The 26,059-nt window shown below is 38.9% G+C and overlaps 1 protein-coding gene, 1 non-coding gene and 1 pseudogene across 2 annotated transcripts; 1 reads left to right on the top strand and 2 right to left on the bottom strand.

Annotated features, from left to right (window-relative positions):
- LOC108207219 (disease resistance protein RPV1-like) overlaps nt 1-26,059 on the bottom strand; it is a 104,583-nt pseudogene that overhangs the window by 18,543 nt on the left and 59,981 nt on the right.
- Nucleotides 278-384, bottom strand: LOC135150948 (small nucleolar RNA R71). The gene has a single exon (XR_010289408.1). It is a non-coding gene; the product is annotated as a small nucleolar RNA R71 (small nucleolar RNA).
- On the top strand, nt 18,239-19,098 carry LOC135150135 (uncharacterized). The gene is made up of 2 exons (XM_064086282.1): nt 18,239-18,950; nt 19,040-19,098. Exons 1-2 carry the CDS (start codon nt 18,320-18,322, stop codon nt 19,054-19,056), a joined length of 648 nt encoding a protein of 215 aa, XP_063942352.1. The 5' UTR covers nt 18,239-18,319; the 3' UTR covers nt 19,057-19,098.

Here is a 26,059-nt window from a genome sequence, read left to right as displayed (position 1 = left end):
CAAACCGAGCACTATTCAGATGGTACAGAACTCAGTGCAGTTTGGGGGTTCTCCGACAGAGGATCCTAATATGCATATTCGGGATTTCATTGAGATCTGCGACACTTTCAAGTTCAATGGGGTTATTAATGAGGCCATCAAATTGAGGCTATTCCCATTTTCTCTGAGGGATAAAGCTAAAGGATGGTTGTATTCTCTTCCTGCAGGATCTATTACGACATAGGAGGATCTGGCTCAGAAATTTCTCACTAAGTTCTTCCCTATGGCTAAAACAGCTGCAATCAGGAATGCTATCACTCAATTCTCTCAGCTGTCTAGTGAAACTTTATGTGAAGCTTGGGAACGCTACAAAGAGATGCTTCGAAAGTGCCCACGTCATGGGATGCCTGATTGGATGGTGATAAATTGCTTTTATAATGGCTTGGGTCCTCAATCGAGGCCAATGCTCGATGCAGCATCAGGTGGAGCTCTATGGGCTAAGAGCTATGATGAGGCTTATGAGTTGATCGAGATGATGGCCGCGAATGAATATCAGAATCCTACTCAGCGTCTTCATCAGGGTAAGGTAGCAGGGATTCTGGATGTTGATGCTACTTCAGCCATAGCTGCTCAGCTTAAGGCTCTTACTATGAAGGTGGATTCTTTGGCAAATCTAGGAAATCAACAGCCACCTTCAGTCTGCGAGCTCTGTGCTGGAGCACATTCTTCGGATCAGTGTGCTATATCGAGCGAATCCGCTCAGTTTGTGAGCAACTTTCAGAGGTCGCAACAGCCTGCTCCGGCCACTTATCATCCGAATAATCGGAATCATCCGAATTTCAGCTGGAGCAATAATCAGAACTACATGCCACAACAGCAGCAACAGTTTCAGCAGAAAGGATCTAGACCTTTTAACCCTTCTGGTTTTCAACAACAGTTTGCACCGAGGCAGCAATTCCATGCACCCGGATTCCAACAACAAAATCATGGGGTGGCTGGACAGTCTTCCAATGACAGATCAGAATTGGAAGAATTAAGACTAATGGTTAAAATCCAATCGGCGTCAATCAAGACTTTGGAGAATCAGATTGGGCAAATTGCTAATGCGTTGATTAATAGACCACAAGGAACTCTTCCTAGTGATACTGAGGCCAATCCGGGCAAGAAAGAAGTGAAGGAACAGGTACAGGCTGTCACCTTGAGGTCCGGAAAGGTTACGAAGGATAAAGAATCAGCAACAGAGCGAAACAAGGAAGAGAGTGATCAACAGGTTGAAACACCCGTGCTCTCATCTGAGTCTTATAGTGGAAAAACTGTTGTTGAAGCTGACAAGAATAAAATCAACGAGGAAGCAAGCAAGGATTCAGCCGAAAAGTCTAGCCCGAAAACTGATACTGGGGTCAAGCAAGTATATCCACCTCCACCTTTCCCGAAGAGACTTCAAAAGCAAAAGCTCGACAAACAATTCGAAAAATTTCTAGAGGTCTTCAAGAAATTACAAATCAACATACCTTTTGCGGAGGCTCTGGAACAAATGCTGAGTTATGCTAGATTCATGAAAGGTATTCTATCTCGAAAACTCAAACTTCAGGAATTGGAAACTGTGGCTTTGACCGAGGAGTGTAGTGCTGTGTTGCAACAAAAATTGCCCCCGAAACTCAAGGATCCGGGGAGTTTCACAATACCGTGTATCATTGGACCATTGTCATTCGACAAGTGTTTATGTGACTTGGGAGCTAGCATTAATCTAATGCCATTATCAGTCTTCAAGAAACTTGGTTTGCCAGAGCCGAAACCTACAAACATGTACTTACAACTGGCTGATCGGTCCATCACATACCCGAGAGGTATAGTGGAAGATGTCTTGGTTAAGGTGGATAAGCTCATCTTCCCTGCGGATTTTGTCGTCCCAGACTTTGAGGAGGATAAGAAGATTCCTATTATCTTGGGAAGGCCGTTCTTAGCTACAGGAAAAACTTTGATCGATGTGCAAAAAGGAGAGCTTACAATGCGAGTTCAAGATCAGAGTGTCACTTTTAAGGTGTTCAACGCAATGAAATTTCCAACCGACGAAGAAGAATGCTTTAAGGTGGAGCCACTAGAAGCTGTTGAAAAGTCTGAGATGGAGCAAAAGCCAAGGTCATGTACCTTAGAGACCGTCTTAATAGGGGATTCTGATTTCGAAGATGAAGGAGTAGAAGAGCTTAGAAATTTTCAGGAGCATCTTAAACCATCTTTTGAAGAAGCTCCCATAATCGAACTCAAACTACCACCGGATCTCTTAAGTGATGTGCAATTTAGAAGGTTGTCACGGCGCATAGATGACATGCATGAAATTCACCGCCGTTTTGCAAAGGATTTGACTCAAGCTCTTGGGAGTGCTTTTTGAGCCATTGGTGTTGAGGTTGATTGGCCAGTGTTTGGAGATGGCATGGTATATTCACCACCTGATCCTCCACCTGAGGAGGGTGATCCTCCCGACTTCTAGGTACCATTCGATCCTTTTTATCACCTTCAATGAGGACATTGAATATTTTAAGTTTGGGGGTGGTAATCTAAGGACTAGTATGTGTTCATGTAGGTTGCATGTTTCATATAGTTTAGCATATTATCTCATATTGTTTGCATATTAGTACGTGTTTTTTTTATATATTCTTCTGTTTAGTAGTTCTTAGTAGTTTCATATAGTCGCATTTGCATGAATCTTGACGTTGTGTTCCAAGTTGATGTCCTATGATGAGTTTATGTGCATAATTTCTTGGCTAGTAGTCTTGATCGCATGTGATGCCGCGTTACATGGAAACTGCTTGTGTGAAAATTGTAATTACACTTATGCTCTAGAGATAAGACTTGACTAACTTATTTCTTGAGTCCTTGCGTTGAGTCGGGCGTAGAGTTTGGATTATTCCCATTTTGAACTTAGAGTTTGTAAATCTTAAGTTTGGGGGAGTTAAGGGATGAATATGTCTTTCTAAAAAAAAAGAGAAAAAAAAAGAAAAAATTATCAGGTACACCTTTGAGATCAATGGGTAGAATGCAATGTCATGTGAAAGGGACGATCCATGTACATGTGCTGGTATTAAGTGCAAATGTATTAGAATAAGCAAATTCTTGGTGACTTTTCACAACCCTTGATTACTGGAGAATTACTTGATTAAAAAAAAGAGGAAAAAAAAAGAATAAGCGAAGTCGAATGGGGGTCGTGACTCATTTACACTGAGAAGCGTCCTAACCTTAGACTTAGCAAGAAAAAAAAAAGAAAAAAGAAATAGAAAAAAAATAAGAGAGGCATAGGATTCTTTAGTGACTCTAAACCGTAGTTGACTCTTTAGTAAAGAAGTGTTTAACCCTTATTCTTATAAACGGCTCATAGTGAGGACTCTGTTGAAGTTTGATGGTCTTTGTTTTGTTTCATTAGAGAGCATGCTAGCACACACGATGCACGTCACACTTGTAGTGGAAGAGTACATGGCTAATATGTGAAAGAGATGAATGCCGAGAATGTTGCATATTCCGAGGATTATATGTTAACACGGATTACACTTCATGATTCGATTAGATGTAGGCATTTAGTTGCATTCATGCATTGCGTTAGTAGTATTTGTGTGTGTGTCTATGCTTGAGGACAAGCATCGGTTTAAGTTTGGGGGTGTGATAAGTGGATTTTATATCCACTTAGAAGCCTTCGTTTTGACTTAAATTGATGGAATGGCCTCAAGCTTTTGATGTTTTTGATATGTTTTAGTGTTGTGTTGTGTAGGTTTCTTGGAAGGAGAACGAAGAGGAGAATCATAGCTTTCATTGGAAAAAAACAGCGAAGCAATCGGATGCTCGAGGAGAAAGATACGGACGCGTAAAAGTTGGACGTCAAGGCTGCTGTTTTGGCGCGGCCGCCCCAACTCCTGGACGGGAGGCTGCCACTTTGGCGCGCCCGCCCCAACTTTGGCGCGGCCTCCCCGTTGGCGCGGCCGCCCCAACTTTGGCGCGGCCGCCCCACGACCTGAGCGGGAATTTTGGCCCGAATTGCCCGTTTTTGATCCGTTTAAAGGCCCGTTTGCTGGGAAACTTAAAGGAGGACTTGGGGGACTTAAAAGATAACCTAGAAACATTCCAAGGAGCACGTGACGGCTACGGAGAAGATCGAGATCGAATTTCATAGCTTTTACTTTTGTAATTCTTCGAAGTAGGCGTAACTTTGGATGCTCATTCGGATTTGTTTCGAAACTCTTGTTTTACTCTTTTGATATTGTTTAGACTATTCAGTACCATGTTTACTCTTATTCCCATGATGATGAGAAGTTCGATTATGAACTAATCATTATCGTGGGATTCTAGCAGATTTATATATGGATTTCAGTAGTTGATTTGCCTTAATTATTTGTGTGATGAATGATTGATTTCTTCGTATTGGTTGTGCTTATTCTTCTTAGATGCGTAGCTAACATCTTAGATTGTTTGTTAATCTTTATTGAAGCGACAGTGGATATATTGATTTAGAACTTGCCATGCGAACATAGGATTATGTATTCGATATACATGATTAGTGGTGCGATTTTAACCATCTTGCATCGCCCTATGTAATCTTGATAGATAACTTGTTCTTCAACCGTTATGTTTTCAAATTCTATAGACATATAGGGTCTAAGCATAATTGGTGTCTGTTTACCTTCTATCTTAATTGTGGATGTGTAGCAGTATGGTGCACGTATAACGACAGTTAGCGTGTATCAGTTTCGTGTTATCTGGTTAGTTATCAACCATCACATATCGATAAGGCATAACTCTGAATGAAGTATATAATGAAGTTAGAATCCCATGTTTATTATCATTAGTAATTCGATTTTAATCACTTAGTTATAATTCGACTTAATTAGTTAATTTAGATAAAACCAACCAAATTGTTATTTGTCTAAGCATTGAATAATAACCATACATTGGTGCATAAGTGCATATTTCTGAATACACCAGTCTCTGTGGGAACGAACTGAATTTGATTCTATACTACTTGTGACCACGTACGCTTGCGTGATTTTGTGCGAACAACAACTCAAGGAAAAGAGTGTTATACATGTGGCAAATTTGGGCACATCTCAAAGGAGTGCTGGCATAATAAGAAGAATGAAGAATGTAAAAATCTGGAGACAAAGCAAGAGGAAGAAATTTTGCTGTTGACCGCAAAGAAAGGAGTGACTCCAGATGACGAGTCAACATGGTACATGGATACAGGTGCAAGTAATCATATGAGTGGGCACCATCATTTGTTTCAAAGTCTAAAAGAAGTAGCATGTGGGAGTGTTTCATTTGGAGATGCATCAAAAGTTCAGGTGATGGGAAAAGGCAGAATAGGCTTTCTACAGAAGAATGGAAAAACGGGAGCAATAGAGGATGTATACTATGTTCCAGATATTAAAGTTAATATTTTAAGTGTTGGACAGTTGTTACAAAAGGGATACGAAATTCATACAAAGGGGCATCAGATGCAATTAAGAGACAAAATTGGTAGGGTGATCTTAAGTTCTGAGATGGAAAGCAATAGAATGCTCAAGGTGAACATGGAATATTCACAAGAAAAATGTTTACAAATTAAAGAAGGCGAGGCATCTTTGTGGCACAAGAGATTCGGACATCTTAACTATGGAGCTTTGAAGTTGATGGCAAAAAATCACATGATACATGGACTACCTGATATTGTATTTGATAGTGAGTTCTGCGAAAGCTGCACATATGGAAAACAAGGGAGAAACTCTTTCCAAAAGGGAACAACATACAGAACAAGAGAGCGACTCAATCTGGTACATTCAGACATATGTGGACCCATTTCACCTGGATCTTTCAGTGGCAAAAGGTACTTTATCACTTTCATAGATGATTTCTCTCGACGTACTTGGGTATATTTTTTGAATAAAAATTCAGAAGCCTTTGAAGTATTTAGAAGATTTAAAGTCATGGTAGAGAAAATGTCTGGATGTCATATTAAAGCTTTGAGATCAGATAATGGTGGCGAGTTCACTTCCAAAGAATTCAATTCATTTTGTGAGGAACATGGAATTAGAAGATTCTTGACGGCGCCATATTCTCCTTAGCAAAACGGAATTGCAGAGAGGAAAAATAGAACCATCATGGATATGGTTAGATCCATGTTGAAAAACAAGGAAATGCCAGTGGAGTTTTGGGCAGAGGCAGTGCAGTGCGCTGTTTATATTCAAAATAGATGTATACATTCGAGGCTCGGAAATAAAACACCACAAGAAATATGGAATGGAAGAAAACCAACCGCACAACACATGAAGGTTTGGCAGTATAGCTTATATGCATGTACCTGATCAGAAAAGAAGCAAACTTGACGATAAAAGTAAGAAATTGGTGTTCATCGGATATGATCAGAAGACAAAAGGATACAAGCTTTTTGATCCAGATCAAAATAAGGTTGTAGTCAGCAGGGACGTTCTTATAAATGAGGAAGACTCATGGGATTGGAAGAAGACAACAAACACTGCAGAAAATTTGAAATCAGAAAAGGCGTCTGCTTCATTCCAAAGAGGGTCAATCTCTTCCAATATAGAAACAGATGAGACAACAAATTCAGATGCAGTTAGAGAAGAGGGTACATCATCTGATGAAGAAGAAAAGAATCAAAAAATGAGAAGTCTGCAAGATATCTATGATGAGACTAATGAAGTGCAGCTAATATGTTTTATGGCGGATGCAGAAAATTTAAGCTTTGAAGAAGCTATACAAGAAGAAAGTTGGAAAAATGCTATGGATGAAGAGATTAAAGCAATAGAAAGGAACATGACTTGGGAGCGTGTTGATTTTCCAGAAGGTCACAAACCTTTAGATGTGAAGTGGGTTTATAAAAAGAAGAAGAATGGAGCTAAAAAAAACATAAGGCACGTTTAGTAGTGAAAGGCTACAAACAAAAGGCAGGGATAGATTATGATGAAGTATTTGCTCCCGTAGCAAGGATGGAAAGCATCAGACTACTTATTTCACATGCTGCTCAATATAATTGGCCTATTTACCAGATGGACGTAAAATCGGCGTTTCTAAACGGAATTCTTGAAGAGGAGGTGTACGTCAAACAACCACCAGGTTATAAAAAAGCTGGAGAAGAAAGGAAAGTCCTAAAGTTAAAGAAAGCACTATACGGCTTAAAACAAGCTCCACGGACTTGGAATTTCAGAATAGATGGATACCTCAAGAGAAAGGGATTTAAACAATGTCCTTATGAGCATTCAGTTTATGTAAAGAAGGTTGAAGGTAAAATTTTAATTGTTGCTTTATACGTCGATGACTTGATTTTTATGGGTAATTGTCAAAAGCTTATTGATGAGTTCAAAAAGGATATGACACTTGAATTTGAGATGATAGACCTTGGTCTGTTAAAATATTTTTTGGGTTTGGAGATAAAACAGACTACATCAGGCATATTTTTGTCTCAAGAAAGGTATGCAGATGATATTCTAAGGAAATTCAGGATGGTGAATTGTAAAGCAGTTTCTACACCAATGGAGCCTGGTGCAAGATTGTCAAAAGCAGAAGGAGAAAGTCGAGTGGATCAAACCAGATATAGGAGTCTCATAGGATGTTTACGATACTTGTGTTGTACAAGACCTGATTTAGCATTCAGTGTTGGCATGGTTAGTAGATTTATGGAGGAACTAAGGAGTTCACATTGGAAGGCAGCAAAGAGGATTTTACAGTATATTCAAGGATGCAAAGGAATGGGCTTGTTTTACTCAAAGTCAAAAGAATACAAACTAAGGGCATATTCAGATTCAGATTGGTGCGGAGACATAGATGACAGAAATAGCACGTCTGGCTATGTGTTTTATATCGGTGATACGGCATTTACATGGCAATCTAAGAAACAACCTATACTGACCTTGTCAACATGTGAAGCTGAGTACGTAGCGGCTTCCTGGTGTGTATGTCATGCAGTTTGGCTGAAAAATTTTCTAAAAGAAATTGATCTTCCATAAAATGAAGCAATAGAGATCAAGATGGATAGCAAGTCAGCCATTGAATTAGCAAAGAATCTGGTACATCATGAACGAAGCAAACATATTGACGTGAGATTTCATTTTATCCGAGAGAAGGTGGCCGAGAAGAAGGTGAAGTTAATTCATGTGAAGAGTCGTGATCAAATTGCTGATATGTTTTCAAAACCTTTATCAAAACTTCTGCTCTACAGATTCATGGAGATGATAGGGATGAAGAATGGAAATCAGATTCGAGATTAAGGGAGGAATTTGTTGACTATAATCTCTAATCTATTTGGTTTATCTCTTGGAAATTTAAATACATAAATGAAGCTGTTCATGCATCTTATTTAATAGCCTTGTATTTTGGGAGGTTCAGAAAATCTGTTCAATTTCTATGTATTAATCTGCCTATATAAGCAGATCTCTTTTTAAGTAATACATACATTATAATTTATGCCCATCTTCTTCTTATTTAGATCCTCTCAAAACATTCACAAACATATAAAATCACAACACTTCACATGGGGCTTGGCATTCTTGCTAGGTTGATAGTCGATGAATGCTAGGATGATGGCAGTACTCAAAAGAAGCTTTGAGAACATTGTCTTTCGTGCTCTTGGTTCTAGTGTCCTAGTAATTAAGCAATAATCTAGGAGGCACCCCCCACAAACCCTGCCTGCACCATGTATACACATTCAAACTATCTTCTTCCTTTTTTGATTTAATTGAATAATTAAGTCAACATATTCTATAATCTAGCTATGATAAAATACTTTGGAACTACATTTGTGTGTTTTAATGTACATAATATGAGAAAATTAACTCAAAATGTCAAAATGATTTGCGGAGATTACCATAACTAGAATCAGCAATACGGGTTGCAAGGTTGTCATATCGTTTAACATCATCTAAATTCTGACACATCAATCACTACACCATAGATTGGCTATTGCAATGCAGTTCAATAAATTTTCTTAAAAATCGTTGCTAATTCTGGAAAACTTTTGATAAGTTTATATCTACTGTTATAATTTTTAAATTTGTTACAATTGTGTAACAATGAACTTGACAGATTGAACTAAAAGGTATACGTTTGTGAATTTGATCAGAAATATAAGAGAGAACTTGGAGAGGAATTTACTTCATTACTTGCCTAAAAAGCCTAGAAACATATCAGAGTCTATATATATTGGTTTGCCCACCACCTAGCGTCAGCCTTCTAAACAATTAATAAAGGAAAATACATGTAAAATACTGATACTTCTGGGACGGTCAAACGACACCGTATGTACTAAAGAACAGTTCTTATTACTTATCAAGACGACGTTGTAACGAACTGATATAAAGACTCAAGTAGGAATGGTGTGTCCATTCTTAACAATGCCGCTGTCTTGAGCGGCGACGTCCTCGCCGACGAATTGGGGATAGCTCTAGCGGAGTTTATCATAATCGATCAGGAAGCATCTTCAGGGGTCATACCCTCCTACTGAACCAAAACAGAGACCACGGCCGCGTTGTTTCTGTTGATCAATTTCCGATCCAGAATCTTGCTGGGGTAAGTTGGAGCTGGGAAATCAACATGAATGGGTGGGTCTAACTGAACAAAGTCTCCAGAGCAAATCTTTTTCTTGAGTAAAGACACGTGAAAGGTGTCATGAACCTTGGCAGTAGCCGGAAGTTGCATCTTATAAGCAACGGCTCCAATTCTCTTCAAAACACGGTAAGGACCGAAATACTTGGGGGTAAATTTGTTGTCTTTAATGGCCTTGAGTGAAGTTTGCTTGAAAGCTTGAAGCTTTACAAAAACTTCATCCCCCTCTTGGAACTCTCGTTCAGTACGTCTTTTATCTGCATAAAATTTCATTCTCTCTTGTGACTTCTGCAAGTTACTCTTTAAGAGTCTTTGGATCTTAATGCATTGTTGGAGGAAATCATTCACACAGGCATTGTTAGTACGGCCAGCTTGATGATAGTTGAAGCTCGGGGGATTCTGTCCATAGAGGGCCCTATATGGAGTCATATCAATTGCTGAGTGATGGCTGGTGTTGTACCACCACTGAGCCATGGGTAACCAGCGGTGCCACTGGTGCGGCCTTTGGAAGGTGAGACAGCAGAGAAACATTTCGACACACTGGTTAAGGCGTTCACTCTGTCCGTCACTCGGCGGATGATAAGCTGTGGTAAGTTTATGGGCACACCCTATCTTTTTAAACAATTCAGTCCAGAATTGTGAAGTAAATATTTTGGCTCGATCTGTAATGACAACTTGTGGAGGACCATAAAGATTAAAGACGTTATCCAGAAGTGTTTGGGCAACTTGAGAAGCTGAAAATGGTGTTGCAGGGCAAAAAGGTGAGCAAATTTTGTATATTTATCAATGACAACCAAAATTGTATCCTTAACACCAGATTTGGGTAATGATTCTACGAAATCCATTGTAATCGTCTGCCAGGCATGCTCTGGAATAGGTATAGGCTGCAATAAGCCCGGATAGGATAGATGCTCCCCTTTGCAGCGTTGGCAAGTCTCACAAGCCCGGACCCAACTGGTTACATCTTTATTTAACGTTTCCCACCAGAACAAGCTCTTGACCCTTTTAAGGGTGGAACTGATTCCGGAGTGTCCTCCTTCAGATCCCCCATGTAAGTTTTCTAAAATTTGTGTTCTGCAAGTGCCAACACTTCCCACCACTAGCTTGCCCATATAGCGTAACTCATCATTGACCAGAGTGAAGTGAGGAATAGAGGAAGGATCTATTGCCAACTGAGTGACTGTGTCCTGCAGTTCTGGGGCGTTCTCCCAAGAGTGTTTGAGTTCTAACTTCCATTGCGGCACAACCACAGTGATAGCATTCAGGGTTGGTTCTGGGTGTGTGTCATGAAGTCTAGAAAGTGGGTCAGCCACTACATTATCCTTTCCCTTCTTGTAATGAATTGTGTAATCAAACCCTAGAAGTTTAGTTAGCCACTTCTGTTGCATGAGGGTAGTGATTTTTTGGCTGAGAAGGTGTTGTATAGCTTCTTGGTCTGTTCGGATGACAAAGGGAGATCCCAGCAAATACCCCCTCCATTTATTTACAGCTAAAACCACATCTAGTAGTTCTTTTTCATAGGTTGATAGGCCCATGATCCTGGAAGAAAATGCTTTACTATAGTAAGCTATTGGCTGCCCACTTTGCATTAAGACAGCTCCGGCACCAAATTGACATGCATCTGTCTCCACTACAAAGCCTTTACTGAAATCTGGAATGCCCAAAACATGTGTCTGAGTCATGGCCGTTTTCAGCAGGTGAAAAGCCCTTTGAGTCTGCTCAGTCCATTTAAATGCTCCCTTTTTCAATAAATCAGTTAGAGGCTTACTACGGACCCCATATCCTTGGACAAACCTGCGATAATAACCGTTGAGGCCCAAGAATCCTCGAAGAGATTTGATACCGGTGGGAGTGGGCCAAGTTGTCATGGCTTCCACCTTCTTGTGATCAGCAGCCACCCCTTTATCGCTGATGATATGACCAAGGTATTTGACTTGGTTCATTGCAAAGTCACATTTACTGAGCTTTACACGCAATTGATTCTCATGTAACAGCTGGAACACTGTCCTGAGATGCGCTACATGCTCCTCTGGTGTGGCGCTGTAAATTAAAATGTCATCGAAAAATACACAGACAAACTTACCAATTTGTTCCTTAAAAACTTCATTCATAACACATTGGAAGGTGGTAGGAATATTCATGAGGCTAAAAGGCATTACTAGAAATTCGTAGTGGCCCAAAGGTGACTTGAATGCAATTTTGTGTGTATCCGCGGCATGTACCCTGATCTGGTGGTACCCACTTCGCAAGTCCAACTTGCGAAATAACTTGCTACCATAGAGTTGGTCTAACATTTCCTCTATTAATGGAATAGGGAAGCGATTCTTTATAGTAATTTTGTTCAAGGCTCTGTAATCTACACAAAAACGCCAGCTATTGTCTTTTTTCTTGACAAGTAGGACTGGTGATGCGTAAGGAGATTGACCGTGTTTAATAATTCCGCTGTCCAACATTTCCCTAACCATCTTTTCTATCTCCACTTTTTGCAGGTAAAGGCACTTGTACGGGTTAAGATTAACCGGTGAGCTGCCTTCTTCAAGAGGGATAAGGTGATCTTGGGCTCAATTCGGTGGAAGACTTGTAGGTGGTTTGAAGAGGTCCTGGAACTCTTCAATTAGAGGGGCTACCATAGTTGGTACCTGGCTGGTTACTGATTCTTCAGATTGGTACGGCTACTAATTGGACAAGAAAGCACGCTTGCTCACCAAGGTTCCCTAGTCTGTCACTATCAAGGGTGACATGCACACTTGCTGCTGTTTTCATGGACTGTTTGAGGATGACCTTTTTGCCCTTCCAATTCAAAGACATCTCCTGGTTTGAAAAATCAAAGCAGACAAGACTAACTTTTTGAAGCCATTAAATGCCCAAGATGGAATCATACCCTCCCAAAGGTAAAACATAAAAATTAGCAACAAATTCTGCAACGCCGGCTCTCCATTTTAAGTTGACTATCTTTCGTGTACAAGCAGTCTTAGTTCCATTAGCTAGAGTAATGTTGACAGCTTGACATTGATCCGCAAGAATGTTACGGGCCTTGACAAAAGCTTGGGAAATAAAGTTGTGGGTCAAACCGGTGTCTACTAGCATTGTAATATCCTTGCCCTTGATCTTACCCTCCAGTTTCAGGGTATGTAAGCCCTGTGTGCCATGTAGAGCATGTATGGAGATTCCTGAATCGAGCTCTTCTTCCTCCTCTAAGAATATGTCAGGTTCCCTTCCAATGATTCCCCCACCATCAAATACAACTGAGGTTTTTGGCACTTGTGCCCTTTTGTATAAACCTCGTCACAGTTATAGCACAATCCTCGTTCTCTCCTGCGGGCCATTTCTTGCGGCGAGATTCGTTTAATTTTAGATACTTTGGTTGTGTTGGCCGATGTGACTGTCTTGGCTGTGTCTTTTGCAAGGTAGGGAACAGATGGCAGAAAGGGTGACTTGGTTACCCCTTTAATTCGTTTCTCCATCAATTCAATATACGTCTCTTGTTCTCGAGCTTTTTCCATTGCCTCAGACAAGGTTCGAGGTTTGTGAACATAGAGAGCTTGTTGTAAGTCAGCTCGCAACCTACTCATAAAGCTTGACAAGTAAAATTCGTATGTCTGTAAATAGTGCCGTGCCATAACATATCCTTTCAATTCTTCAAACTCTGCTATATAATTCTTGACTGTGCTTGTCTGAGTAAGCTTGTTAAATTTACCCACAACATTCTCTTGGTTTCCTGTAGAGAATCGCTGTAGTAGAAGGTCGAGAAATAACTCCCAAGTGAGGCCTGGATGCTCTTGTTGCACAGCCTGTAGCCAATAATCAGCCTCACCTTCCAGGTACATGGAGGCAAAAGTTACTTTGGTTTGAGAATCCATAACGGGATTAAGGGAGAAGAATTTGCCTGCCTTCAGAATCCAGCCCCTGACATTACTGCCATCAAACTTAGGAAACTCCACTTTAGCCAATTTGTACGGAGTATTCATTACCGGCTTGAATGAGGTCATATCACTAATTTGGCCAGTGTGTTGCGGAAATGACGGTGAAGTTAGGGAGTACGTAGGGATTGAGTTGGAGTATGAGTAAGTTGGGTATGTTGTGTAACTATAATTTGGTTGTGTAAAGGGAAAAGGGTTTGTTCTATCAATATAGGTAGGGTTGGGTTGAAACATTGGAGGTGTGGTAGTAATTGGGGCAACGGTGTGGGGCATCGGAGGGCGGCTGACCGGCGGAGAGCTGAAGAAGACAGGTGGTGTCTGCATATTGACTGGGGGGTCATGGTGTTGTTGGGTTTGTGGCCAACATTACTGCCAAAGTGTAAATTAACTGGTGGGGTTTTAGTCACAGTGGTGGTAGACAAATTAGTGGAAGAATTTGGGGTTCTAGCATTAGATCCAGTAGTGGGTGGTGGAGTACCTGATTTATGAAGCTTCATCACATCCACTAATTCTCTGATTTGACATGTGAGATCTTGGCGGTCACTTTTCAATTCTTCCGCCAACGTATTCACCTTAAACCCCATCTCTGTCATCTGGGTCGTCATCGCAGCTAGTTGCGATCCATACTCCGAAGCTTTTTGGGCTGCTTCGCTGCGGACATCTGCCAGATGGGTTTCCAGTGACTTCAATTCCCTTTCATGTTTAGCTAAGGATGGCCCAGCCATGGCTACTGATACCAATTGTAACAAAGAACCAGACAGATTGAACTAAAATGTATACGTCTGTGAATTTGATCAGAAATATAAGAGAGAACTTGGAGAGGAATTTACTTCATTACTTGCATAAAAAGCCTAGAAATATATCAGAGTCTATATATATATATATATATATATTGGTTTGCCCACCACCTAGCGTCAGCCTTCTAAACAATTAATAAAGGAAAATACATGTAAAATACTGATACTTCTGGGATGGTCAAACGACACCGTATGTACTAAAGAACTTTTTTATTACTTATCAAGACGACGTCGTAACGAACTGATATAAAGACTCAAGTAGGAATGGTGTGTCCATTCTTAATAATTGGTATCAGAGCCACCAATTTCTCGGTTCCGACAAACCCTGTTATTGTTGATTTTTCATTCACTCCGTATGCTTCGAATCCATCCGAAAACCCTAATTTCTATTACCAATATACACCATCTCCAGCACCTCCTTATACATACCACCATTTTGAACCCCCACCACAAGCACCTCCTTATACATACTGCCCTCTTGAACCACCACCGCAACAGCCATATCAAGTTTATGTTAGTATTGGTGTCCTAGAGACAATGCTATTGTGTTCTATTGTAGACATTTATGGATTATGTTATATTGATTATTGAATAAATATTTATTATGTCCTCATTTACTGCGTAATAAATTGAAAGCGTAATAAATGTCCTTGGAATATTATATGTAATTCTATATCTCTAAGTACGTGACTTAGAAATGAGATTATGAGAATAATATCAATATTCCTAAATGTCCCTAGTCGAGTATCATTGTTAAGGGACAATAATGATGCATTAAGACTAGTATGTTTGTTGACTGATGATCACATCTCATTGATCATAGGTATAGTGATGTTAAAGTCAAGAACATAAGTGCATGTATCGACACATGGCACTGGAATGACCCACCGTGAGATTTTACATGTTAATAAGTGTCATTGGAAATTCTCACTGTGATAATGATGTAATGATCCTCTGACTTGATATCATTATATTTCTATATGAGAATTAATATACTTTGGTTGCACTAAAAGTTGCCTTTGACCGGGTGATGATGAAATGTACATTGGGTATATTATGAATCGTATGAGAAATATGAATGATCTAGAAAGGATTTAACCCTCCTATTTTAGGAGTGATATTATTGGCCTCTTGATTGAGTGAGACTATAAAATGCATGGCCGTGCTCAAATATTGATTTGTTTAATAGTCTACTCATTGATCAAGGAAATTCGGATTAGATGATGAAGAGGATGACACAATACATGCCTTGAGTCTGATCTATAATATAAGGTTAAAGGGATTATATTACATTGTACATTATTCACAAAAGGTTTAATTGAATCACCAATTATTATTATTACTTGGGTAGCAATGATGTATTACTAGATGCCGCTCATTGTTTATAATTTTATTATTGGATATTAAAATTATTGCCAACGTAATAATAACCTAAAGGGTCACACACTTTGAACGTTTAAAGGAGTTTTAATTTAAATTCTGAATTTAAATTAAATGATTAAGTTCGAAATAAATTATTTAATTGAGCCAGTCTTAATTAAGTAATAGAATTTCGAATTTAATATTAAAACCAAAAATCGGATTAGGTTTGGAGAAGCCCAAATCCGATTAGGGTTTGGCCCATCTATCTCTCTTCCCTATAAATACATAATGATGTATTGTTTTAGGGTTAAGTAACATAAAATTCGTTTTATTATAAAACCCTAGCAGCTCTACATCAAGAGAGGCTAGAGAGAGAGAGAGGGGCTGCATTCGGCTAGTACCGGCTCCGGTGATCTTTGGCGATCAGACGTTCGTGTGGACTGCTTAGAGACGCGATCCTTAGACGAGGGCTGCGTGGTGATTGCTTGTTCCGGACCTCCATCTTTCGCTAACGTAAAGCTTCAACAAGGTATTATTTCGTATCTCCATGATCAGCCGTTCTTTATAGATGGATCCTCGGGTTAGGGTTTCGGATTTTTTTTTATTTTACGTCGATTATCCGCTGCGTTTGTTGCCCCGAAACCCAACAGTGGTATCAGAGCTACGTCTATAAGGGGCTGATTTGGTTACGTGTTTACAGTATTCGATGCATGTATGCATGTTTTATGAATCTGCCTTTATATGGTTTTGAGATGTGTTGATTATAACATGCTATATTGATCATATATGATTCTGTTATGTTAAATATAGTGATATGATGATACTAGCATGATTATGATTTGCCATGACTGATCAGTATGCGATTTGTATGTTCTGCATATGATGTGTTGTTTATATAATGATATAAACTGTTTATTAAGATGGTGTATGGACATGATCTGGTCACTGGGGAACGATCAGTATGTATATGATACATGCTTCTGAAACTGCATATGATGCAGTAGTGGCAGAAGGTAACAGATATGATCTGTTGTTCCGAAATTGATGATTTTTGTATAGCACTTGTATTCAGGACCCCGCCCGGTGGCTGCCGCCCCCGGACCCCCGCCCGGTGGCTGCCGCCCCCGGACCCCCGCCCAGGGGCTGCCGCCCCCGGACCCCCGCTTTGTATGGTTATGTGTTCTTATTTGTTTACTTGAGCATGGTGCTGGTTATGGCCTTAAGGACCCCTAGTTTAATGTTTTTGGTTTTGGTTGTATAAATACGACTTGCATGTCGTGATATTTATTCTTGTAATTTTAAATCTCGAATGTAACTCGAGTTTTCTCATGTAAGTACATTAGAATAGGTTGTATTCAATTATTCATTGTAATGTACTTGAAGATTGAAGGATGATCCACAAGGAGGGGCAATCAAGGAGCATGAAGACTTGTAATAGTTATACATCTTCACCATAGATTGACCTAGATTCTTTCATTAGCTTGAAAGAATCATATAGGATAAAGGCCATAACCATGCACGTTTACATACTGCACTTTACATATATGATGCATGAGATGATGATATATATGCGTAGTTATAGAGATGCATGCTTAATTAGATTAAGATGTATGTATTCGATACGACACCCATGCCATGCTTGTTTAAACAAGATAAAATCTGTAACGACTCAAGATTTTAAAAAGGAATACAACGATCATGAGATTCTCGTGTTTATGAAACACGGAATTAATTATGGATTTTCGATATTCAATGAGAGGAAGATTCCGTCGGATTTGGGGTTTTTAAGTATAGCCGTTGTGCCAACACCTCAGGTCGGGTTTTCAACCAATCAAAGAGTATTGATTTGAAATATTTGATTCAAGGAAAAATTGAGGATCTCTTTATGACAGGATCATGGTCGTTTTAATAAAATCCCTAATTAAAATATTAAGTTAATCAGATGCCTTCCAATGATTAATACTCGTCAAGATCTAGATTGAAAGAAGTAGGTTTGCCAAAGCAAAGTGCTTTAATCAATCATGGGAAGACGTGATAAGTAAATGTACTTAGTTATTGAATTATTGGGTCTAACTTAACTAAACCATCACAATAGGATTGTGGGTTTAGAGGCATGAAGTTTGGTGAGATTTATTACATAAATATGTGCAAAGGGTTGCTCCACCAAACTATCCAAGAGTTATATTTGATATAATTGACAAATGTTGTCTACCTAAATAGTCATGTTTTGAGAGTATTAGCCCACGCTAACTTAAAATATGGATGAAATATGGATCTTGGCTCACTAGAAAGATTTGCAGAAATGCTTTCCGAATTAATAGTTAGGGCTATTGATTTGAACAAAATAGTGGGAGATATATATTTTGAATATATATTTATAATCACTTGAACATAATTTAATAAACATCTGTAGACTAATTTATCTTATGCATTTGAAAATATTGTAGATATCCAATGGCAAATAATTCAAACAACTTCTCTGTACGATCAGTCCTTGAGAAGGACAAGCTGACAGGAACCAACTTCCTTGACTGGCAAAGGAATTTGAGGATTGTCCTCAAACAAGAGCGCAAGCTCTATGTCATAGATATTCTTCGCCCTACACCTCTCGCTGAAGGATCAACCCGTGCTCAGCATACTGCTTATCAGAAGCATATCGATGATGACACGGATGTTCAATGTCTCATGTTAGCGACCATGAGTGCTGAACTTCAGAAACAACATGAGAATATGGATTCTTATGATATGATTGAGCACCTTAAGCGTATGTTTGAGGGACAGGCTCGTCAGGAGAGGTTTGATACTTTCAAATCTTTGAATGCTTGTAAGCAGGGTGAACGTGATCCGGTAGGACCGCATGTTCTGAAGATGATAGGGTATATTGATTATCTTGAAAAATTGGGTGCCCCGATTGGTCCTGAGCACCAAATTGATCTGATCTTGCAATCTCTAAACAATAACTATTCTCAGTTTGTAATGAATTACAATATGAATGAGATAAACAAGAACCCCGCCGAATTGTTGGCAATGTTGAAAACTGCTGAAACCAACATTCAGAAGGTGTCCCCTACTCCCATATTGATGGTGAATAAGGGGAAGGCCAAAGGAAAGGGTAAATGGAAAGGCAAGAAGAAGATGGGATCTAATTCTAATGCCAATCCGAAACCTGGTCCGACTAAGGCCTTGAAACCGAAAGGTGGTGTTCAGAAGGATGGTGATTGTCACTATTGCAAGAAACCAGGTCATTGGAAGAGGAACTGTCATGCTTATTTGGAGGATCTGAAGAAGAAGAAGGCTGCTGCCGCTTCTGATTCAGGTATTTATGTTATAGAAGTCAATTTGTCTACTTCAACATCTTGGGTATTAGATACTGGATGTGGTTCTCACATTTGTATTAATGTGCAGGAACTACAGGGAAGTAGGCCATTGGCAAAGGGAGAAGTCGACCTACGAGTTGGCAATGGAGCAAAAGTTGTTGCTATAGCTGTAGGGACTTATCATTTATCGTTGCCCACTGGGCTTATTTTAGAACTTGAGAATTGTTTTTACGTGCCTGCAATTTGCAGAAACATTATTTCAGTTTCTTGTTTGGACAAGATAGGTTTTGCTTTTTCAATTCAGAACAATAGTTGTTCCTTTTCTTTGAATAATGTTACCTATGGGGTTGCACGTTTATTTAACGGTTTATATGTTCTTGACTTGGATACTCCCATCTATAATGTGAATAATAAACGACTTAAAACTGATGACTCAAATAAAACATACCTCTGGCACTGTCGTTTAGGCCATATAAATGAGAAGCGCATTTCCAAGTTACATAAGGATGGATACTTGGATAAGTTTGATTTTGAATCATACGAAGCATGCGAACCATGTCTCATTGGAAAAATGACTAAAGCACCTTTCACTGGACAAGGTGAAAGGGCCACTGAGAGATTGGAACTAATACATAGTGATGTATGTGGTCCAATGCGAACTATGGCAAGAGGTGGCTTTTACTACTTCATAACATTTACTGATGATTTCAGTAGATATGGATATGTGTATCTTATGAAGAATAAATCCGATTCTTTTGAAAAGTTCAAAGAGTACAAAGCTGAAGTAGAAAAGCAAACTACCAAAAGTATTAAGACTCTACGATCAGATCGTGGAGGTGAATACTTAAGCCAAGAATTTAAGAATTTCTTAAAAGAGTGTGGTATTGTATCACAACTTACTCCTCCTGGAACACCACAATGGAATGGAGTTTCCGAGAGGAGGAATCGTACCATGTTGGACATGGTGCGATCAATGATGAGTCATGCAAATCTTCCAATTAGTTTTTGGGGCTATGCCCTAGAGACGGCTGCCTATACACTTAACCGAGTTCCTACTAAAACGGTCCAGAACACTCCATATGAGATATGGACTGAGAAACGACATAGCATGTCATTTATGAAAATTTGGGGATGTGAGGCATTTGTGAAACGTCAAAATTCTGACAAGCTAGGACCTAAGTCTGATAAATGTAATTTTGTGGGATACCCAATTGAAACAAGAGGTTATTCATTCTATAATCCTTCTGAGAACAAAGTGTTTGTTGCTCGAACCGCTGTGTTTCTTGAAAGAGAGATGCTTTCTAAGAAAAACAGTGGGAGGATAATAGATCTCGATGAAGTTCGAGAACCACATGATAACATTGAACCAGAGCAGGAACCTGAGCAGGATGTACATCAAAATACTGAGAGTAATCCTGTTCCGGAAACACAGGTTGTTCGTAGATCTAGTAGGGTTCGCCATGAGCCAGAGAGATATTATGGTTTTCTCTTGACTCAAACTGGTGATGTGATGCTTATGGATAATGATGAGCCTCTAACCTACAAAGATGCTAAGAACACTCCAGATTCCAAGAGATGGCTTGATGCCATGAAATCTGAGATGGATTCCATGTATGAAAACCAAGTATGGACTTTGGTTGATTTACCCGAGGGAGTTAAACCTATCGAGTGTAAATGGGTTTTCAAAAAGAAAACCGACATGGATGGAAATGTTCAGACCTATAAGGCACGACTAGTTGCAAAAGGTTTCAGACAGATTCATGGTATTGACTATGATGAAACCTTCTCACCAGTTGCTATGGTCAAATCCATCAGGATTTTGCTTGCAATAGCTGCTTACTATGACTACGAAATCTGGCAGATGGATGTCAAAACCGCCTTCTTGAATGGAAGCCTAGAAGAGGATGTGTATATGACACAACCTGAAGGTTTTGTCGATCCGAGATTTCCCAAAATGGTTTGTAAGTTGCGACGATCTATATACGGATTGAAGCAAGCCTCAAGGAGATGGAATATTCGTTTTGATGAAACAGTCAAAGAGTTTGGCTTCATTCAAAATGAAGATGAGCCTTGTGTTTACAAGAAAGTGAGTGGGAGCCATGTGGCATTCCTAGTGCTATATGTGGATGACATATTACTAATGGGGAATGACATACCTTCTTTACAGGCTGTTAAGACTTGGTTGAGCAAAAATTTCTCGATGAAAGACTTGGGCGATGCGACCTATATATTAGGGATCAGGATCTATAGAGATAGACCAAGAAGACTAATCGGCCTAAGTCAGAGTACATACATTGATAAGGTATTGCATCGATTTGGGATGCAAGAGGCAAAAAGGGGATACGTCCCAATGTCTCACGGGATATTGATCTCGAAAGAAAACAGTCCGAAATCATTGGATGATAAGGACCGTATGAGCAAAGTTCCATATGCTTCGGCAATTGGTTCCATAATGTATGCAATGATATGTACTCGTCCTGATGTCTCGTATGCCTTGAGCATGACGAGTAGATACCAGTCTAATCCAGGTGAAGGTCACTGGACGGCAGTCAAGAATATTCTTAAGTACCTAAAGAGGACTAAAGATCAATTCTTGGTATATGGAGGAGAAGAGAAACTAGTTGTAAAAGGTTACACAGATGCTAGTTTCCAAACAGACAAAGATGATTCGATCTCTCAGTCTGGCTTTGTATTTTGTCTAAATGGAGGTGCTGTTAGTTGGAAAAGTTCAAAGCAAGAGACGGTTGCCGATTCTACAATGGAGGCTGAGTATATAGCTGCTTGTGAAGCAGCCAAGGAAGCTGTTTGGATCAGAAAATTTCTTACAGGACTTGATGTGGTTCCTTCAGTATCAGATCCGATAGATTTGTACTGTGACAATAATGGAGCCATTTCACAGGCTAAGGAACCCCGATCACATTCCCGCACTAAGCATATACTCAGACGATACCACCTGCTCCGAGAGATTAATACTCGAGGGGATATACATATATGTAAAGTGCATACAGATGATAACATTGCAGATCCACTGACCAAGGCTTTGTCGCAGCAGAAGCACGAAGGTCATACTAGTTCCATGGGTATTAGATACATCAGAGATTGGCTCTAGTACAAGTGGGAGATTGTTAGTATTGGTGTCCTAGAGACAATGCTATTGTGTTCTATTGTAGACATTTATGGATTATGTTATATTGATTATTGAATAAATATTTATTATGTCCTCATTTACTGCGTAATAAATTGAAAGCGTAATAAATGTCCTTGGAATATTATATGTAATTCTATATCTCTAAGTACGTGACTTAGAAATGAGATTATGAGAATAATATCAATATTCCTAAATGTCCCTAGTCGAGTATCATTGTTAAGGGACAATAATGATGCATTAAGACTAGTATGTTTGTTGACTGATGATCACATCTCATTGATCATAGGTATAGTGATGTTAAAGTCAAGAACATAAGTGCATGTATCGACACATGGCACTGGAATGACCCACCGTGAGATTTTACATGTTAATAAGTGTCATTGGAAATTCTCACTGTGATAATGATGTAATGATCCTCTGACTTGATATCATTATATTTCTATATGAGAATTAATATACTTTGGTTGCACTAAAAGTTGCCTTTGACCGGGTGATGATGAAATGTACATTGGGTATATTATGAATCGTATGAGAAATATGAATGATCTAGAAAGGATTTAACCCTCCTATTTTAGGAGTGATATTATTGGCCTCTTGATTGAGTGAGACTATAAAATGCATGGCCGTGCTCAAATATTGATTTGTTTAATAGTCTACTCATTGATCAAGGAAATTCGGATTAGATGATGAAGAGGATGACACAATACATGCCTTGAGTCTGATCTATAATATAAGGTTAAAGGGATTATATTACATTGTACATTATTCACAAAAGGTTTAATTGAATCACCAATTATTATTATTACTTGGGTAGCAATGATGTATTACTAGATGCCGCTCATTGTTTATAATTTTATTATTGGATATTAAAATTATTGCCAACGTAATAATAACCTAAAGGGTCACACACTTTGAACGTTTAAAGGAGTTTTAATTTAAATTCTGAATTTAAATTAAATGATTAAGTTCGAAATAAATTATTTAATTGAGCCAGTCTTAATTAAGTAATAGAATTTCGAATTTAATATTAAAACCAAAAATCGGATTAGGTTTGGAGAAGCCCAAATCCGATTAGGGTTTGGCCCATCTATCTCTCTTCCCTATAAATACATAATGATGTATTGTTTTAGGGTTAAGTAACATAAAATTCGTTTTATTATAAAACCCTAGCAGCTCTACATCAAGAGAGGCTAGAGAGAGAGAGAGAGGGGCTGCATTCGGCTAGTACCGGCTCCGGTGATCTTTGGCGATCAGACGTTCGTGTGGACTGCTTAGAGACGCGATCCTTAGACGAGGGCTGCGTGGTGATTGCTTGTTCCGGACCTCCATCTTTCGCTAACGTAAAGCTTCAACAAGGTATTATTTCGTATCTCCATGATCAGCCGTTCTTTATAGATGGATCCTCGGGTTAGGGTTTCGGATTTTTTTTTATTTTACGTCGATTATCCGCTGCGTTTGTTGCCCCGAAACCCAACAGTTTATACTCCTCAAACACCTTACATATCTACACATTTACCACTCACAGATGAATGGCCTGGATATTTCACTTACCATGCCGGATTCCAACCACCTCTAACATCTCATTTGTACAATGCCCAGCCTATATCTGGCGGTTATGTGAGTTCTTCTATACACTATCAACAAGAAGTAACGTTCGTCCTCAGATGTTTGATGGAATTTCTGACGCACATATACCAATTTCCGATGCCATCATTGATAATAGACATAGAATAGAAGAGAAACTCACTGAAATGCTTCATACGCTTGACAAGATGGGGCAGATCTACGCAGATTTGCCAAAGCTAGTTGAGAAGAATTTGGTTGGAAAGGCTGATAGCGATGGTGAAGAGGATTTTCAGTCAAGGGAGTTGTTCACACATCAGGCAAGTCAATTTTCTAATACTCCAACTTACACTTCAGTTGTGGATACATTGGATAATTTGGGTATAGTTGAGGAAACTATTCATGTTGAGAGTGATGATATAATCCAATTACATGTGTCCCCACTTAAAAAGTCAGACCCCCAAATGTTTGATGACAATTGTGAAAGAGTGTATGTTGGTAAAGCCCCAGTGCTAACTACACCTACCATCATCTCCTTGGTTATTCTGGATGAATTGATTAAGAATGCTTTGAAAACATATTCTGCGTGTAAACTTACTGGAGCTAATTTAGTGATGGCCTATAGGATTCATGAAAATGAGTATGGTAAACTCTACAATAAATCATATGATATTCACAAAAATGTCATTAATGCTACTGAAATGCCTGATGAATTGTTTGGTAAAGATAAGATTGTTTGGAATATAAATTTGTTTGGGTTGGTATATAAGTCTTTTAACATTAGAGGATACAGACTGTTTAACAGTAAGTTTCAGAGGAATTTAATGATTTGGGATGGCGAAGGTAAAAGAATATTTTATAAGTTACATGAAGATGAGCATGGCAAGGTTAAGGCTCTTTGTAGAAAATTTGAATTGGATCAAAAGTTGCTGGACAACATGTTAATGGCTTCAACAAGAAGGGGACTCGTTGATCAATCAGAAGCGAGCCTCAAATGGATGCTAGAAACGAAAATAGTGTTGTATATTGATTTGTTGGCAGGAATATGTCAAAAAAGAGGCCTCATTGCTCCAATTTTGTTCACAAAAATGGAGGGAATGGAGCTTAATCAAGCAGTTGTGCGTACTTTGAAGATTGCTCACATGAAGTTTCTGAAGGAATATGAAAAAGTACCTGACTATAATGACCTGCCTCTCAACATATCTCATGAGATGCTTCAGTATAAGGCTATCTATTACATTACTGGCGAAAGCAACAAGGCAGTTGAGACCTCCTCATTCCTGACAATTGTTCTTACTGATTTTGGAGCTAGTTTGAAGCTTGTTGGCTACATTAGGGAGGGTATTCAAAAGTATTTTAAAACCATCAAGCTTGAAGTGAGTGAAGCATTAAGGAAGGCATCCTTTTGTTCTTTGAATACCGAGGGAAAATCACCACAAACTTTTCAAGGCTTTATCCTTGAGGACAAGGATTTTCTGAAAAAGGATGCATTCACTATAATGACCAGCCATCCTGGTTATATTATTAAATCGTTGATAGCTAACCAAAGTTCTAAGAATTCATCTACCTTCAGTTGGACATGGATATTGTGTGATCAAATACCTGAAGGGAATGCAATTATGTGGGCAGTGAGAATTTCTAATTGGAGAAATGATCTTGCAGAAATCATCGTGAATGCTCAAGAGAATAGAACAATATTGTGTGTTACTGTTCCGAGTGATGTGTTGGTGAGAGAATACTTCGAATTCTGGAAAAGTTTTGATAAGTTTATATCTACTGTAATTATTTTTAAATTTGTTACAATTGAGTATGTTTTCTGCAAAATTCATAGTATTTGCCAACAATTTCGAAAAACTGTTGAAATTAACTTATATTATTTGCGCCAAATCTTGGCGGGCTGTTAAAAAAGAAGCGGGGTTTCAATTTTTTTCCGCTGGGCTTTCAAAAACAAGCGATTAACTTGAAAATTATTTTAAAAAAGATTTGGATAATATTTATCTTTAATTGATTAGAACAGCAGGTCATGCCAAGAAACAAGAAAGCAAATCAAGAAAGCCAAAGAGAAGAAAACCCTCTGCTGCAATTTCTCCCCTTGTTCATACATAAACAACGACTAGTGACTCCTCTTTCTTTGTCGATCTTCTTTCAGATTAATGTTTTACTTTCTACTTCTTACTTGTTTGTTGGTGTGATTATCTGTTCAAGCCTCTCTTAATCGGAGATTTCTCTTTGAGCAAATCTTGTCTTCTCCTTAGATTTGCTGTATGTATTTCTTTCTTTGTCCATCTTGCCCCTTTGTGTTTTCTTACTTTAATTGTTCATTTCAGGGTGATTCTTATGTTGATAGTTACATTAGAGCAAGCCCAATGCAATTCTCTAATTTCAACCCCTGAAATA

The sequence above is a fragment of the Daucus carota genome, chromosome 2, assembly GCF_001625215.2.
Source record: "Daucus carota subsp. sativus chromosome 2, DH1 v3.0, whole genome shotgun sequence".
NCBI classification, from domain to species: Eukaryota; Viridiplantae; Streptophyta; class Magnoliopsida; order Apiales; family Apiaceae; genus Daucus; species Daucus carota.
The sequence above is the reverse complement of the archived record's forward strand: the minus strand, read 5'-3'. Positions and strand labels throughout refer to the sequence as shown.

Bases quoted from the DNA above. Each gene is read 5' to 3' on its own strand.
- LOC135150135 (XM_064086282.1), top strand. From the start codon at position 18,320: ATGTTAGCGACCATGAGTGCTGAACTTCAGAAACAACATGAGAATATG.